The following is a 17365-nucleotide window of genomic DNA, read 5'->3' as shown; positions in this document are numbered from 1 at the left end:
CAATGCCGGATCCGGTTTCCCCCCCATTGACTTGCATTTGCGCCGGATCGCGCCGGATGGCCATGCGTTTCATCCGGTTTTCGCCGGATCCGGCAATGTGTCGCAATGTGTCGCGATCCGGCGTCTGGAAAAAACGTCTACTGTAACGTTTTTTGTCTCCGGCGAAAAAGCCGGACACGCCGGATCCGGCGCGTCCGGCTTTTTCACACAATGAAAGCCTATGAGCGCCGCAATGCGCCGGATCCGTTTTTTTTGGTCTGAGCATGCTCAGTAGCTCTGCCCACAGGAGATATATAAAAGGAAGACAATGGGACCCTCAGCCACACCCAACATGCCACCCAAGACAGCAACCAGGCGCAGGAGAAGGCAGCAGACATCTGCAGCAGCAGCACCATCAGCAACACCCCAAATGGAGCAGCATGCTGAACGGGAGGGGAGTCCAGAAGCAGATGAGAGACGTTAATTATCAAATCCCCCATTCCTCCAAACTAGGGCCATGGAATATCAAGATATTCATTGGCCCTTTGTTTCTCTTTATTCAACAGCCGCCAAAGAGATGCAGCAGCAGCACCATCAGCACCACCCCAAATGGAGCAGCATGCTGAACGGGAGGGGAGTCCAGAAGCAGATGAGAGACGGTAATTATCAAATCCCCCATTCCTCCAAACTAGGGCCATGGAATATCAAGATATTCATTGGCCCTTTGTTTCTCTTTATTCAACAGCCGCCAAAGAGATGCAGCAGCAGCAGCAGCAGAAATGGCATCACTGGCAGCAGCAATACCCACAGCCATGGAGTCTGGCCATCAACAGGACAGCACATCTTCTTCTGGGAGCCCTCCCTCGCATCGTCAGCGTTTGACGGTAAGTTTTTATTTCCAAAATCCATCATCTCTGTAATATATGTCTATTCATTGCCTTTTATTTCAAAACAGGAATCACAAGATGAAGAGGAGCTCCCAGAAGAAGAAGGAAGGGGTGGACAGACGCTTGGAGTGGGCTCACAATTCGTAAGTTTTTTGCATCAAACGCAGAAACACAACATCACACTACACACAACACATAGAAAACAATGTTCTGCAGACCACACACAGCAAACAAATGCCTACATCCAAACTCATAACATTTTTTGTTTTCTTCTCTAGTCTTCCCAATCTGGTGCTCGGCCAAGAGGTCCTCGCAGTGCCTCCCAGGGTCGTCGGCGACAGCAACGCGGCGGTCACCAGCGTGTAAGTATAAATATTTTTGCTTTGTTTTTTTGCACTTTTTATTTCATTTCTTTTGTGGAGGCTAATTATGTTATTTTTGTCTTTTTCTTTCACAGCCTTCACAGCGTGCTCCCGACTCTGACGGTGAGGATGGAGGGATTGATGTGGACCGCCTCATCGATCTCGTCAGAGAAAGGGAGCCGCTCTGGAATATGGCTGACCGCCGCCACGCTGACCTGATCATTACCCGACGACTCTGGGAGGAAATCTGTTCTCTCCTTGTGGGCCGCTGGGAGGACCTCGAAGCTCGGGACCAGATTAAAAGCGTAAGTATATACAGTAACGGTTGCTTGATGTAAACCAGTGTTTCCCGAACTCCAGTCCTCGTGGTCCCCACGGATCATGTGTTCAGGATTTCTATTTACTATTGAAATCCTGAAAACATGACCCCTGGGGACCATGAGGACCGGAGTTTGTGAAACACTGATGTTGTATACTAACCACTCCTTTCTCGTTTCAGGGAACAAAATTGTGAATCGGTGGCGGTCTGTGAGGGATCGTTTCAAGAAGGAGTTCAATAAAGAGATGCGGGCCCCGAGTGGATCTGGAGGACGCAGGAGCAAGTACAAGTACGCACAAGCCCTGTCGTTCCTCCGGGAAACAATGCTCACCAGAAGGTAAATATTACACACCACATGTGAAAAAGATGTAACTTTTTTTTTTCAGCCAGGGCCATACCATGTCAGTATTTTAATTGTTTTTTTTTCTCTTTATTCCACAGCACGGTGAGCAGCACTCGGGAGCCTGCACGATTGGACCCTTCTGAGGCGATCCCTGAGGAGACCGGCACCGAGGGACACTTCGACCGCCCCGGTACATCTGCACCTTCCCTGCCTTCCCACACATTCGACCCATCTGTCCCATCCACCAGCACAGGAGCATCGTGGCCGCCTACATTACATGAAGCTGCTGGTGAGGAGATCGCTTTCCCTTTACCCCACCCTTCTGCCCCTGCCGCCTCTAGTACACCTGCGGGTACTGGGCGGCAGCGGCAGAGGGGTCAGGAAAAGAGTTATGCGCAAGAGTTATTGCATCTGAATGCATCTTTCCAGAACTGTCTCAAAGTCTTGTCAGAGCAAATCTCCGCAGGCTTTCAGCAGATCAACTCCAGCATTCTGGAGGTGAAGACACTTCTGCAAACCATGCATTCAGAAGCAAGATCTTCGCCAAACCACACCTTTTTCAGGTCTGTTGTGGAGCGCATGGAAACGCTCTCTCCTGCCCAGCAGATGCATGTAATGCATTTGTGCCACGGTGCTCTACAGCAGGTTACCTCCCAACCTCCACCTCCCACCACTGTAGTTCCTCCACCTGCACCCCCTCCAGCCACTTTCCATCCTCCCCCTCCTATTACATCTGCACCCCCTCCAGCCACTTTTCATCCTCCCCCTCCTACTACATACCAGCAACCTGCCCAGTACCAGCAACCTCACCAGTACCAGCAACCTCCCCAGTACCAGTCATCTCCCCACTTCCAGCAACCTGCCCCGTACCAAACTCCTTCCCCGTACCAAACTCCTTCCCCATACAACTTTCCATCAACATCATCTGCTCCTACAGTCCCTGCCCAACCCTCCACTCCACCACCCACCACATCTTCTGCTTCCCACATGTCCACCCATTCTGTAGTTTTTTCCACACCTTCACCTCTAACTGTTCCTTCCCCACCACGATCCCAGTCCCCACACATCCAGTGTCGAAGTGTCCGGCAGCCCCTCCAGCAGTATTTCCACCCCACAATACACAGAATTGTAATGTGTGTTTTTTAATAAAAATGCCCATTGGGTTTAAAACCTTTATTAAAAAAGTTTTTTGCACTTTAAAAAATTTAAAAAAAAAAAAAATTTTAAATAAAAGTTAAATTATCGTTTCACAATGGTTGTCTGTCTTTTCTTTCTGCGGCGAACTATGTTTAAAAAAAAGGTTAAATACAGGGTATTTCAAAGGTAAAAAGGTATTCAAAACCAGGTATATAACTGTGGGTAAATTTTAGCTTTTTGCCACAGTTGTGTTCCTGGTTGTGTTTGAAGCAAAGTATTTCACCTAAAAAGTTGTGTTTATTGTTGGTGATTTCCTAACAATGTACACAACTTTTGTTAAAAGGTGAAATACTTTGCATAAAACACAACCAGGTACACACCTGTGGCCTAAAGCTAAAAATAGTAAGACCATGACAAGATAGCCAACTTTGGTTGGCAAAGGTATATACTGTTGGTCCAGAAGGTACACAAGTTTGGTTAGGGCACAAATCTTTCACACTCTGTCATCCTGCCAGTGTACTCTGCCTTGAGGGGCCACAAGGGTCAATTTTAAAAACCGGATCCGGCGTAATCCGTCGAAAAAACGGATAGAAAAACGGATGAACCGGATGAGACGGATCCGGTTTTGTCTGTCAAGAACAAGACGGATCCGGCAGAAAACCGGATCCGGCACATCAGGTTTTACAAAACATTTGCCGGATCCGGCATTCCGGCACGACGCCGGATCGCGCCTGACGCCGAAAACCTGATGTGTGAAAGTAGCCTTACCCTTCACGAAGCAGTCCCTATCTAATGTATTTTTTTACTGCAGAGTATTTTTGCAAATTTGTCATTTTGTGCTTTTTTGTTGTGGTTCAGCCATTGGGTGGTGTGGGCATTTTCTTACCGACTTGTTCACACTTGTGCATGCCACATATATGTTCTTTCGAGGTTAATGACTTGTATATAAGGCAAAATAATTAACCCCAGACCAAAATGTTCCTCCAACACTTGGGCTATGTTCAGACACAGCGTTTTTGAAGCGTTTTTCAACTTTAACATTGCTTTCAACCAATACAAATGCATTCACTGGGAAATGTCATTGTAACATTTAACAACCCTAGCTGGACATGTGGTGTGTGACACATAAGCAGACACATCTTGTTTCATTTATGAAGGAGGGACTCTTAAAGTCACAGAGCCTATTTTTTACAGGGGTATCAGGCGGCATTAATCTTCTTAAAGGGCCATTATTAAACAGTGGGTCTCCTAAACTGTTATTGCCTATGAAGTGAGTGGATGGGCTGCCAAGAATTACAACACACCCCAATACCTCTTTCACGAGATGTACAGGAGTGCTTCCATAAAAAATGTTGCATTGAATGCAAGGCCTGGCTTGCCCCAAAGTTATATGCACCCCAATGAGCTTTTGAAGCCACGTACTGGATGATCCCCGGAAAGGAAAATCCACTTCACATTATTAATTTCGTAATCCCAAACTCTTTTCTTATACATTGACTGCAAGGCCTGCCCTGCTGCCAAGTTATCTGCACCCCAATATGCCTTTGAACCCACATACTGGATGTGCACAGGAAAATCCACTTCACATTATTCATTTTGTACTCCCATTCTGTTTTCTTATGCATTGACTGCAAGGCCTGCCCTGCTACCAAGTCATATGCACCCCAATAACCCCAATCCCTCCTTGGAAGAAACATGTAGGGGGGCTTCTTAACAAAAAATGTCCCATTAAAAAGGAGCAGGTTTCCTAGACTTGTAATGCCCATACACTAATTATTGGGCTGACAAGCATTTTCCCCTGTGGGGTACACGTCAACCTTTTCCATAACAATTCTTTTAGGTCCAGCAAAAACACCCACCCTTGTTCGGAATCCGACACTGGCTGTAGCAGCATGGAACACATTAACCCTGTTGATCTAGTGGCGGTAATCGTGGACGATGAGACGTGGAGGAAGGCCTGATTAACAAATAGGCCCAATTTCTAGTAGCGGGTCTCATAGACTTGTAATGCCCATACACTAAGTGTGTTTGCTGTCAAGCATTTTCCCCTGTGGGGTACACCTCAGTCTTTTCCATATGAATTCTTTGACTCCCAGCAAAAACACCGACCCTTGTTCAGAATTCGACAATGGCTGTAGCAGCACGGAACACGTTAACACTGGTGATCTAGTGGCGGCGGATGATGAGACGTGGAGGAAAGCCTGATTAAAAACTATGCCCAATTTAAAGGAGTGGGTCTCCTAGACTCGGAAAGACCATACACTAAGTGTGTTGGCTGTCAAACATTTTCCCCTGTGGGGTACACCTCAACCTTTTCCATAACAATTCTTTTACGCCCAGCGTAACCACCCACCCATGTTCAGAATTCGAACCTGGCTGTGGCAGCACAGAACATGTCAACCCTGTTGATCTAGTGGCAGTGGTCGTGGATGATGAGATGTGGAGGAAGGCCTGATTAACAAATAGGCCCAATTTAAAGGAGCATGTCTCCTAGACTCGGAATGCCCATACACTAAGTGTATGGGCTGGCAAACATTTGCCCCTGGGGGTAGATATCAACATAGTGTGGCCTCTTTTTTTGGGGGGGCATCATAAACACCTTGCAAAACTGTTACGTGGTTTCATACACAGTTGCTGCTGGGAAGGTGCAGGGTTTTAGTGAAAATATGGCGGACGAATCATTGGATAAAGTGATCTGGAAAAGGGACCATTCTGGTCGCTCTTTTCTGAACTTGCTCCAGTTTGTTGATGTCTTTTTTAAAATATGGTGCCCAAAACTGGACACAATATTCCAGATGAGGTCTGACCAAAGAGGAGTAGAGGGAAATAATGACTTCACGTGATCTAGACTGTATGCTTCTGTTAATACATCCTAGAATTGCATTTGCCTTTTTTGCTGCTGCATCACACTGTTGACTCATATTCAGTCTGTGATCTATTAGTATACCCAAGTCTTTTTCACATGTGCTGTCACTTAGCCCTATTCCTCCCATTCTATATATGCTTTTTTCATTTTTATTGCCCAGATGTAGTACTTTGCACTTCTCCCTGTTAAAAACCATTCTGTTAGTTGCTGCCCACTTCTCCAGTTTATTTAAATCTTTTTGAATCCTCTCTCTCTCTTCTCTAGTATTAGCTATCCCTCCTAGCTTTGTGTCATCAGCAAATTTAATCAGTTTACCCTCAATTCCTTCATCTAAATCGTTGATAAAGATGTTGAACAATACAGGGCCCAGGACAGAGCCCTGTGGTACCCCACTTGAGACATTCTTCCAACTGGATGTGCAGCCATTTATGACCACTCTTTGGGTCCGATCACTAAGCCAGTTATGAATCCACCTAACAGTTGCCTTGTCCATTCCATACTTAGTCATTTTTTCAATAAGGATTGTATGAGAGACTTTGTCAAATGCTTTGCTGAAGTCAAGATATACTATATCTACAGCATTTCCTTGATCCACCCAATCAGTGATACCGTCATAGAAGGAAATTAAATTAGTCTGACATGACTTATTAGTTACAAACCCATGCTGACTCTGTTTAATCACTTCATTCTTATCCAGGTATTGACATACATGTTGTTTAATAATTTGTTCAAAGATCTTTCCTGGTATAGAAGTCAGACTCACCAGCCTATAGTTGCCTGGGTCCACCTTCTTCCCCTTTTTGAAGATAGGAACAACATTTGCTCTTCTCCAGTCTTCTGGCACTTCTCCTGTTCTCCAAGAATTTTCAAAGATTATGGAGAGGGGTTCAAAAATTTCTTCTGCTATCTCCTTCAGTACTCTGGGGTGTAATTCATCTGGACCTGGAGACTTGAATTCATTTAGGTTAGCTAAGTGTTTCCTCACTATCTTTCTGTTTATAGATATCCTGGATTCTTCTATTCCCTTAATAGGACAGTGAATAACAGTTGATGTTACATTTCCTTTCTGAGAGAAAACAGATGCAAAATAGGAATTTAGCCCTATTCCTCCCATTCTGTATATGCTTTTTTCATTTTTATTGCCCAGATGTAGTACTTTGCATTTTTCCCTGTTAAAAACCATTCTGTTAGTTGCTGCCCACTGCTCCAATTTATTTAAATCTTTTTGAATCCTCTCTCTCTCTCTTCTCTAGTATTAGCTATTCCTCCTAGCTTTGTGTCATCAGCAAATTTAATCAGTTTACCCTCAATTCCTTCATTTAAATCGTTGATAAAGATGTTGAACAATACAGAAGAAGGGAGGCTCTGCTCCACCGATAAGCCGCTCTATTGCTGATCGCCTAACCGACAACACCAGCTCTAAAATGGCTGCCTTTACAGCAGCCTCAGTCATCTCCTCTCCTGCTGTGCGGACGAACGCTGCAGCAGACAGCGACGATTTTCCCTCTCAAGAGGACACTGTAGTACCCACTGCTACGCTTATAAAAATGCTCCAAGAGACCTTTAGATCAGAGCTCACCTCTGCTATGCAAAATGTTGCAGCACAGTTGCAAGATATCATTCAACGTACCTCCTCACTGGAGGAAAAAATGGACTCTGTAGCTGATGCCTTAGAGGACGACCAGGAGACCATAAAACAACATATGGAACGCATCAATGATTTGGAGCTCAAATGTGAAGAGTCAGACTATGAAAATAGATCACGCAGAGGCAACCTGCGTATACGTGGTCTCCCTGAAACCATTCTTGCACTCAAAGACACAGCAACTGCTTTATTTACAGCACTGCTTCCACAAATGGACCTGGCCATGCTGCAAATAACCAGGATCCACAGAGCATTTGGAAGGCCAAGATCAAGTGATGCCTCCAGGGATGTGGTGCTGAAGCTACACTGCGAAGAGTCTAGAGACTTAATATTGGCTGCGGCACGGGATTCTCCAGCTTTTCCCGGTTTAGCGGACTCAGTTCACCTCTATGCAGATATTGCTCCTGCTACACTTAATAGAAGGAGAGCTTTCAGACCAATTACTTCAGCTTTACAAGCCGCACGAATAAAATATCGATGGGGTTTCCCCTTCGCTTTATCCTTCTCCTATAACAACAATTCTTTTATGTGCCGCTCCCTAGATGAAGGAAAACATGTCCTCGAACTGGCAGGCATTTCATTCTCATACATCGCACAACCGTTGCCACCACAAAAGTTGACACATGGCCAGAGATCCGGACCCGCAGTCTTTTCTGATTTATTCACACTGTTTGGCGGGATCTCTGGCCACGCATCCACGCAGGCGCGATAGGAAGGACATGATGTGATGTCAGAGCACGGGCAGCGCTAACTGCGCATGCCCAAAAAAATATAGTAAAGCGCAGGTGCCAGAATTTGAAATGAATGCTGAGGAGGTGGAGCAAAGACTGAAGGAGGACATGACTGATGGATGTGAGGCGTCTGTGTCCGAGGGGGAAACTTCAGGTATGTCTGACCAATTTTAAAAATGCTTATTTCTGCGGAGGAAGGGGCGCTAAATAAAAGCGCCACCTTGACAGAATGCAGCATCAGTGCTGCACAAGGTGGCACTTTTACTTAAAAACGCCTGGGGGGGGTGACAGGTTCCCTTTAAAGACTCTGACGATAACCCCAAAAAGGACATTTGCACCACCTGCCATGGTGTCTACGAGTGATACCACTGCTTCTTCCGCTGTTGAGCATACAAGCCAATCCCCTGTCCATGGTGCATGTGAAGATGCCTCCTGCCCTGCACCTGTTGTTGACCACAGTCAAACTGCACCATAATCAAGCACATCCACTTCCTTGTCCCAGCGCAGCCTTCACTTGTCCATACACTAGTCATTGGACCGTAAGCGGAAAGACGCAGCCAACGGCCCACAAGCCACAGTACTACTGTTAATTCACAAATTTGTCATCTGCTTGCGTTCAAAATGTTGCATTCTAAGCTTTTGGGAAACCGACGCTTTCCACAACGTGATGGCGGTGACCGTAACAAGGTACTCGGTCCCCACCCTGCACCATTTCTCCCAGTCTGCCGTCATGATATTAGACGTGTCCCACAACATTACCTGTGCCATCAATGCTGGTACAGGGAAAGTGCACCTAAACACGGACACGTGGACAAGTGCTTGTGGGCAGGGACGGTACATCTTGCTGACGGCACACTGTGTTTGCATAGAAAAAGTCATGACCCAGTCAGACATTGAGAGACCATGTCACAGATGTATGGAGGAGACTGTTTAGGTAAGGCTTTGTATGTCATATTTAGGGTTTTGAACTGTAGCCTATGGGCAATAGAAAGGCAGTGAAGGGCAAGACAGAGAGGAGAAGCTGTGAAATAATAGAGGGACAGGTGGATTACTCTGGCAGCAGAATTTTGGATAGATTTGAGTGGTGCAACAGTGCTATACAGGAGGGTACAGAGTATAAGGTTGCAATACTCGAGGCGGGAAATCATGAGGGTGTGCACAAACATTTTTTAAGTTTCTTGTAATGTACGGATTTAGGAAATGTTTTTGAGTTGTAATGGACAGGAGGAGGCAAGGGCTTTGATATGTAGTTTGAAAGAGAGGGCAGAGTCGAGGCTCAACCTGAGGCCACGAACATGCAGGAATATTTGTCCCGGTGTGCCATCCTGGCATTACACAGGCATGTGTCCCACAACATTACCCGTGCCCTCCACAATACTGTTAATTGGAAAGTCCACCTAACCACAAACGTGGACAAGTGCTTGTGGTCAGGGACAGTACATCTTGCTGACGGCACACTGTGTTTTCAAAGTCATGATCCAGTCGGACATTGGGAGACCATGTCACAGATGTATGGAGGAGACTGTTTAGGGAAGGCTTTGGATGTCATATTTAGGGTTTTGAACTGTAGCCTATGGGCAATAGAAAGGCAGTGAAGGGCATGGCAGAGAGGAGAAGCTGTGAAATAATGGAGGGACAGTTGGATAACTCTTGCAGCAGAATTTTGGATAGATTTGAGTGGTGCAGCAGTGCTAGACAGGAGGGTACAGAGTATAAGGTTGCAATACTCTAGGCGGGAGATCATGAGGGTGTGCACAAACATTTTTTAAGTTTCTGGTAATGTACCGATTCAGGAAATGTTTTTGAGTTGCAATGGACAGGAGGAGGCAAAGGCTTTGATATGTAGTTTGAAAGAGAGGGCAGAGTCGAGGATCAACCTGAGGCCACGAATATGCGGGAATATTTGTCCCGGTGTGCCATCCCGGCATTACACGGCACGTGTCCCACAACATTACCCGTGCCCTCCACAATACTGTTAATTGGAAAGTCCACCTAACCACAAACATGTGGACAAGTGCTTGTGGTCAGAGACAGTACATCTCACTGAAGGTACACTGGGTTAGCAAGGTGGAAGCCGGGACCCACTCCGACCTTGGTATGGTGCCCGTCCTCCCAAACACAGAGTATTGCGTGCCCTACGTCAATTTGGGTTGCCGCCACAGTATACAGCTCCTGTACCTCCTCCTCCTCCTCTTCAGCCTCCAGCTACAAAAGGTAGCACATCAGTCACAAGCTGGAAGCACTGCAGCACTTCCAAGTCAAAGTGGGAACAGGCTGTGCTGGAGCTAATATCCTTCTGTGACAAATCCCACAATGCTGAAGAGTTGTGGAAAGCTCTGAAAGGGCAGGCAGATCGGTGGCTGAGACTGCTGAACCCACAGCCAGGCATGGTTGTGTGTGACAATGGCTGGAACCTGGTGGCTGCTCTGTGGCGAGGCGAGCTCACACACGTGCCATGCCTGGCTCATGCGCTTAACCTAATTGGTCAATGTTTTTTGAAAAGAGACACGGAGCTGGCAGATCTGCTTGGAAAAGTACAACGCTCTAAATACCCATTTTAGAAAGTCAGCTACAGCTTCATCCGCCCTTGCCGTGATTCAGCAGTGCTTGCAGCTTCTGACTCACCGACTGGTGTGTGATGCCTAGGGATGGGCGAATCCTGAAATATTCGGAATCGCTAGGCTGTAACGAGTCCGACTTGGAAACTCGCTATTCGTTGCAAGTCTAGCGAGTCCAATGTTAATGAATGGGGATGCGAGTTTTGCAGCGATTCCTGTGCTTGGGAGGAGGAGAATGGGGATGCAGATTTTTTTTTTTGCAGAGTTTCTTAGCGATTTTGTGTCAGCAGCTGGACACAAAATCGCTAAGAAACTACGATTGCTTGTATTAAACTGTTAAAAACCTAGCTAGGAGTTCTCTCTCTCTGTTTTGCAGCGATTCCTGTGCTGGGGAGGAGGAGAATGGGGATGCGAGGAGAGAGAGAGAGAGAACGAACTCCTAGCTAGTTTTTTCACAGTTTAATACAAGCAATCCTAGTTTCTTAGCGATTTTGTGTCCAGCTAGGACACACAAAACTAGCTAGGAGTTCTCTCTCTCTCTCCCCTCCAGCACAGGAATCGCTGCAAAACTCGCATCCCCATTCTCCTCCTCCCCAGCACAGGAATCCCCCAGCACAGGAATCGCTGCAAAACAGAGAGAGAGAACTCCTAGCTAGTTTTTTCACAGTTTAATACAAGCAATCCTAGTTTCTTAGCGATTTTGTGTCCAGCTGCTGACACAAAATCGCTAAGAAACTCTGCAAAAACTAGGATTGCCATTCATTTGCATTGGACTCGTTACTGTGCGAGTAATCGCTTGGAAACTCGCAGAGTACCGACTCCTGCGAGTCCCCTACTACTCACAGAGTAACGAGTCCTAACGAGTAGATTCGCCCATCCCTAGTGATGCCCCCAGGCCTTGGAACTTTACACTGCAGATGTTGGAAAGGATTTGTGAACAGAAGAGGGCAGTTGGTGACTAGTCTACCAGCATCAACAAGGTTGTCGGTTTTCAGTTCTTTCTTCACACATAACAACTGAGGAGTGGACATGGATGTCTGACATATGTAACATCCTCCAAAACTTTGATGAATTCACAAAGAGGGTGAACGTCAATGACACCATAATTAACGTCTCCATCCTGCTTATCTGTCTTCTAGTTTGAAAATTGAGAGTTATTATAGAGCGAAAACATATTTACAGTTTAACAGTTTCAATACAACAGTCCTAAGTAACAATGATAACAATAATACAATAATTAAACCAAAATAAAACTACCCTGCTGGTGACAGCTTACAATCTACACTAAGTAATAGCGATAACAATAATTAAACCCAAACAAAACAATCCTGCTCGTGACAACTTACAGTCTAAAATGAGGTGGGGGGAGAAAAAAATACAGGGGTGTATTTACAGAAGGTATTTACAATGATGTTTGTACAATGATATTACTGAAGTTAGTTCTAAGTGTTAGAGGCCTGATGACAAGGAGCAGGAGGAGAGCATAGTCAGTCATCCTCTTGGTAAGGACTTGGAAGTATTGACTGTTAGCAGTCTTGCACACATGCCTGAGTTTAAGCTACGCTGCCTTTCCCATCACCCTCGCATTATCAAAATTTTGGGTGACGGGCAATACTGATTGGTAACACTTCTAGACCCACGCTACAAGGAGAACTTTACATCTCTTATTCCAGAGGCAGACAGGTGTACTAAAATGTTGGAGGAACAGAGGGTCCTTCTTGCAGAATTATTAAAAAATTCACATCTGAAAATGCTGGCAGCAGAGGTCAAAGTTTTTTGGCCAAGAAAGGAGTACAGGTGAGAGAGAGACACAACTCCAAGCCAGCAAAGGCAGTGGAACACTGACAAAGTTTGGGGAGAGTTTTCTCAGACCCTCCCATCGCCCAGTGCCTGAGGCACGGGGGACTCTCACAAAGAGTGCAAAGTTTTGGAAAATGCTGATGGAGTACCTTGCTGACCGTACCAATGTCCACTGACATTCCTTTGTGCCTTATAATTATTGGTTATCCATGCTGAACACGAGCCATCAATTGGCTCTCTCTACTGCACACGTGCGCTGTACTCATGGTCAAGAAGCGCACGGCGCCTCGCTCTCTGGTGGTTACTAGGCAAACGGAACCTTGGTAAATAGCAGTACTGCTTTTAGTGGCGAGAGACAATGGTAACAGTCCTTTGCAGCACAACTGCTCTAAGGACGGAGCACGCTACTCAACCTCCTATGCGCTGCTTGTCCACGCCAAAAATCTTTGCTGTCTTGCCCGCTTCCTCTTAAGCTGGCCCCATGCCTCTAGGTCAGCAGGTTTGTCTGTCTGCTGCATTTTGCTGCAGCGTCGGTGCTTCGGGTGTGTAGTGCACTGCCCCCCTTGCTGCTCACACAGTCACAGCTGGGGACTCACTCCTGCTTTGCTTATTTTTTCCCTCAGCTTCCGGCCAGGTACCCTGTATAAACACAACCCCTCTTTCTGTGTAATGGGGCCTGTCCATTACCCTATTCCTTCCGCCGGAAAACAGGGGACACAGCCTTGACAGTTCCGGACACGGCGCAGCACAGGTACCCGCAGCCCGGTCATATCATGCGCTTCCCCCGGCACCTCCAAAAGGCTGCGTGTCATTGAGTGTCTGCAGGAAGCGATCACGGGGAGATGGGCGGGTGCGCTATGCGCCGATCACACTGACGGTTACTGCCCCTTGTATAATTTCTCCCTTTAGATTGGCCAATCAACATATAAAAACACGGTTACCCTGCCTATAGGCACACCCCTGGAAGAAGCTGGCGGCGAAACGCACGTCGGGGTGTGGGGACACCTTATTTTCCAGTGCCACAGGTAGATATATTCATTAGCTCCATTTCTTATTTATTCACCTATTTTGGTTTTTTGGACTGACAATGGTCCTTAGTGACAGAGCGCTGTTACAGCACATTTTACATTGTGGTTAATTGTTTTTTTCAGGGCTTTGTCAGCATTTGAACGGTAAAATCTGTTCATGCAGTTTGGGGTTTTCCTTGTTTAGCCAATGTGCTAGGGGATAACTTTTAATTAGAGCCCCTTATTGTTCATTACAAGGATTTATTGTTATGTGGAAAGCCTATTTATTCATGTATATTGACTTACATTATGCCATATTATATGATGTTATAGCCCATTAATTTATGTGGTGTCCTCTATCATGGCTATCTTGCTGCTATTTTCATATGGTTTTTACAAAATTTTTCAATAAAAATATATCTTTTAATTGAAGTTTATAGTGGGATCTCTTCTTTGCCCTTCATTTTATTATGAGGGACTGGTTGTATTTATATGGTTGAAGTGCCCTGCTCACTTTCTAGACTATTTGTTGATATATATATATATATATATATATATATATCTGGGGACTGTAGTCAACATGACACTGTGCCAACACCCACTGGGGTATAGCTACCAAGTTGACATAGTTTGTGCACAAACAGATATGAGCTGGCACAGAGATACCACACCGAAAAATGTGTGGCCTATATTTTTTTCATTTTTTTGCTAAATACTGCTGTATGTAAGTACAGTGCCAGACAGCAAAAAAATATAATTTAGGGCTAAAAAGACCAAAATTTTTAGCACATGGATGGATGAGGCGTGTCAGATATACCACTCTGTAAAATATGTGGCCTGTATGTATTTTTTGAGGGGTTCAACAAAATGGTGTCAAGAAATTGTGTAAGACACTAAAAAAAAAAATCTACTCAACCATAGCACATAAAAATTAAATATTTCTCTGCGCACTCAAAAAGGAAGTTTGGGGCCCCTTTAAAATTGCTGGATTTTCATGGTGTGCTAGAAAAAGCATCTGGCTGTATTGTGCACTGTCAAAAAGCAAATGGAGGGAAAAAAAAGTGCTCTGGATTGCTTTGCAATAAAAAAGCTCTATTAGCCCTGGCCAAAAAAAAATTCAAAGCCAATTACACCTGGGGCTAGGTATATACGGCCAATATATCCTACAGGTAGCAGCAGCAGCACCAGAACACAGGAAGGGAATGGACCTTCTTGATGTATGCAATGATCTACATAAACACATACAGTGCCTGCAGGCCTTGCACTGATGTGTATAGAGCGACGTAAACTACCCTACCTACCTAACACTGGAACCTATATACTCCGGAATTAGTCCTTAGAGGGACTGTTGGTTTAGCTGGATTTGAGTAGTTTACTATGGGTAGACCCCACACTAACTAATAAATCCCCATTTCTGACCCTATCTCGGCAGGAGCTCTCCCTGCACTATCTAAATCCGGAGCTGAATGCGCCGAGCAGGGTGGCGTCCAGCCTCTTATACCCGTGATGATGCTGTGCGGCCAGGCAATCACTGCATGACCACAACAAAGATGGCTGCGTTGTTTCATTTCCGGGCAAACAATCCCTGCATCGTGATTGGGTCTGAAAAGTCCGTCAAAAAAGCTGGGTGGAGACCCGAGTTCTCGCCGAGTAATCCCGGAAATGCTTGGTGCTCGCCGAGTACACAGAGTACCGTGATACTCAAGCGAGTAACGAGTAGTGGCGAGCACGTTTGCTCATCACTAAACACAACTCAACAGAAGGAGGTAAGATTCCCCTTTCAATCAAGCCACATTCTAGGAAATTCTCCCCCTAGCTTCTTGTTCAAATATTGATCTATTTGTTCATACTGTAACTACCAAGGATCTAAAAAATACCTCGTACATCTTTGTGTTGCCTTTGGCAACTACTGTTTGTCTATGTGTTGATGTGTCCAACATCATGATCCATCTCACTTGTGGCACAACCTCATATTTGTATGATAATTCTTTTCGGTTGTGATATCATGTGTGTCTGTTGGTGGAGTATATTGCATGTGATTAGCCCATGTGCAGAGCAATGGATTATATAACCATGATTTTTACAACCAGTAACAAGTAACTGTCAGTATATGAGTGTCTGTAACCAAAGATACTTAAGCTACTGCAATGCCCTGCAACAGAGCATATCAGAAGAAGTATACTACATTTCTAATTGGAGGTATTAATATTATTATTATTACACCTGCTACATATTGAGAGAGGATCTTGGAATTCTCTTTTAAGTGATATTTTCTGTATATCTACATATACTTTCAATAAAAATTATATATAGAGAGAGAGAGAGAGAGAGAGATACAAGTGTAACCCTCTGACAACAACCTTTCAATGCACAGGAAAATATGCAAGAGCTCATTCAGATGTCCATTTTTCACGTACGAGATCTAGTACAGTCTATGGAGCTGTTTATAGATCCGACTTTTTTAATTTTTTGCAGACTGAGTGGTCTGTGCGAAATTGTGGACCCATCCAGGTGTTGGATCAAAGTCAACAAGACAAGTCAATGGTCCCTGAAAAAAATCGGACAGCAATCCATTGCCGTTTTTCATGGACCTCTAGATAAGACAAGGTAGAGAACTTTAACTTTAACTTTTAACTTTATCCAAGAAAAACTGATGAAACTTGGACCAAACTCAGATGAAATTAGGAGCGTTTTTCTTATATGTGAAAAAAAATGGACGTCTGTATGAGCCTTAATACATGTTGCAACAGCAGATGGAAAGTGAAAACGGTGTAATAATATATTAAGCTGTAACGAGTGGGTGGGATTGGTCCAGTGAAAAGTTTGATCTTTGACCCATGGGAATCTAGTTGCCCCACTGGCTAAATAAATCAGAGAACAAAGGTTCCAATGTAAAACCTGCAACCACCCTCCTCGATGGTACTGAGGTCTTATGTAACAGAGAGGCTGCTACCTCTACACCCCCTATAGCTACATCCCTGATCACATACTTACAAGCGCTGATGATACAGTAGGTGACTGGACCCATGTTTCTTCCACTGGTATCTTTGAAGCTATAAACACAATCACTGATGGGAGAACTAAAGCGTGAAGTCTTGCACCACTTTTCCTTCTTTGTAAGATCTCCACTCCCCCATAAATCCGTCACATGTAGAACTTGGACTTTCTAAATGTGAAATGAAACTTCACTGTCCTCGCTGTTGGGATAAAAGAGTAAAAGTGAAAGGAAGATTTCTTCTACTCTATTTAATCTATTGTTCTAATCATTAGAAAAACAGATTTCTTTATCAGCAGCAAATGAGTTAAGGACATGATTAGTTATGTCTCCACCATGTAAATAATAATAAATAAAAAATGATAATAGTAATAATAAAAAATACATATTAATAGTAAATATCAGATATTAATAAGCAATAATAAATGATAATAAATAATGATCATTAACCCCTTTCTGTCATGTGACATGCTATCCCGTTCATGTGCCCTGGGACTTAATTCCCAGGGATGGGATAGTACGTCACAGCAATCAGCGGCATCCACGTGGTGAGCGCCGCTGATCGCGGCCGGGTGTCAGCTGATTATTACAGCTGACACCCGGCGCAATGTGTCAGGAGCGGTCACGGACCGCCACCGACACATTAACCCCTTGCACACCGCGATCAAACACGATCGCGGTGTACCGGGGGTTAAAGAGAAGCATCGACAGGGAGGGGGCTCCCTCCGTGCTTCCC

General features: G+C 45.0%; 1 protein-coding gene across 1 annotated transcript in view; it reads right to left on the bottom strand.

Moving 5' to 3' along the window:
• LOC141085566 (uncharacterized) overlaps window positions 1-16827 on the bottom strand; it is a 96237-nt gene extending 79410 nt beyond the window's left edge. Inside the window, exon 1 of the mRNA XM_073571027.1 lies at window positions 16629-16827. Within this exon, the coding sequence (XP_073427128.1) occupies window positions 16629-16662 (34 nt within the window). The 5' untranslated portion in view covers window positions 16663-16827. The remainder of the gene's footprint in view (window positions 1-16628) is intronic.
• Window positions 16828-17365: the final 538 nt, after the last annotated feature.

Source organism: Dendrobates tinctorius, unplaced genomic scaffold, assembly GCF_039654945.1.
Source record: "Dendrobates tinctorius isolate UK_male_01 unplaced genomic scaffold, ASM3965494v1 ptg000028l, whole genome shotgun sequence".
Classification (NCBI taxonomy): Eukaryota; Metazoa; Chordata; class Amphibia; order Anura; family Dendrobatidae; genus Dendrobates; species Dendrobates tinctorius.
The sequence above is the reverse complement of the archived record's forward strand: the minus strand, read 5'-3'. Positions and strand labels throughout refer to the sequence as shown.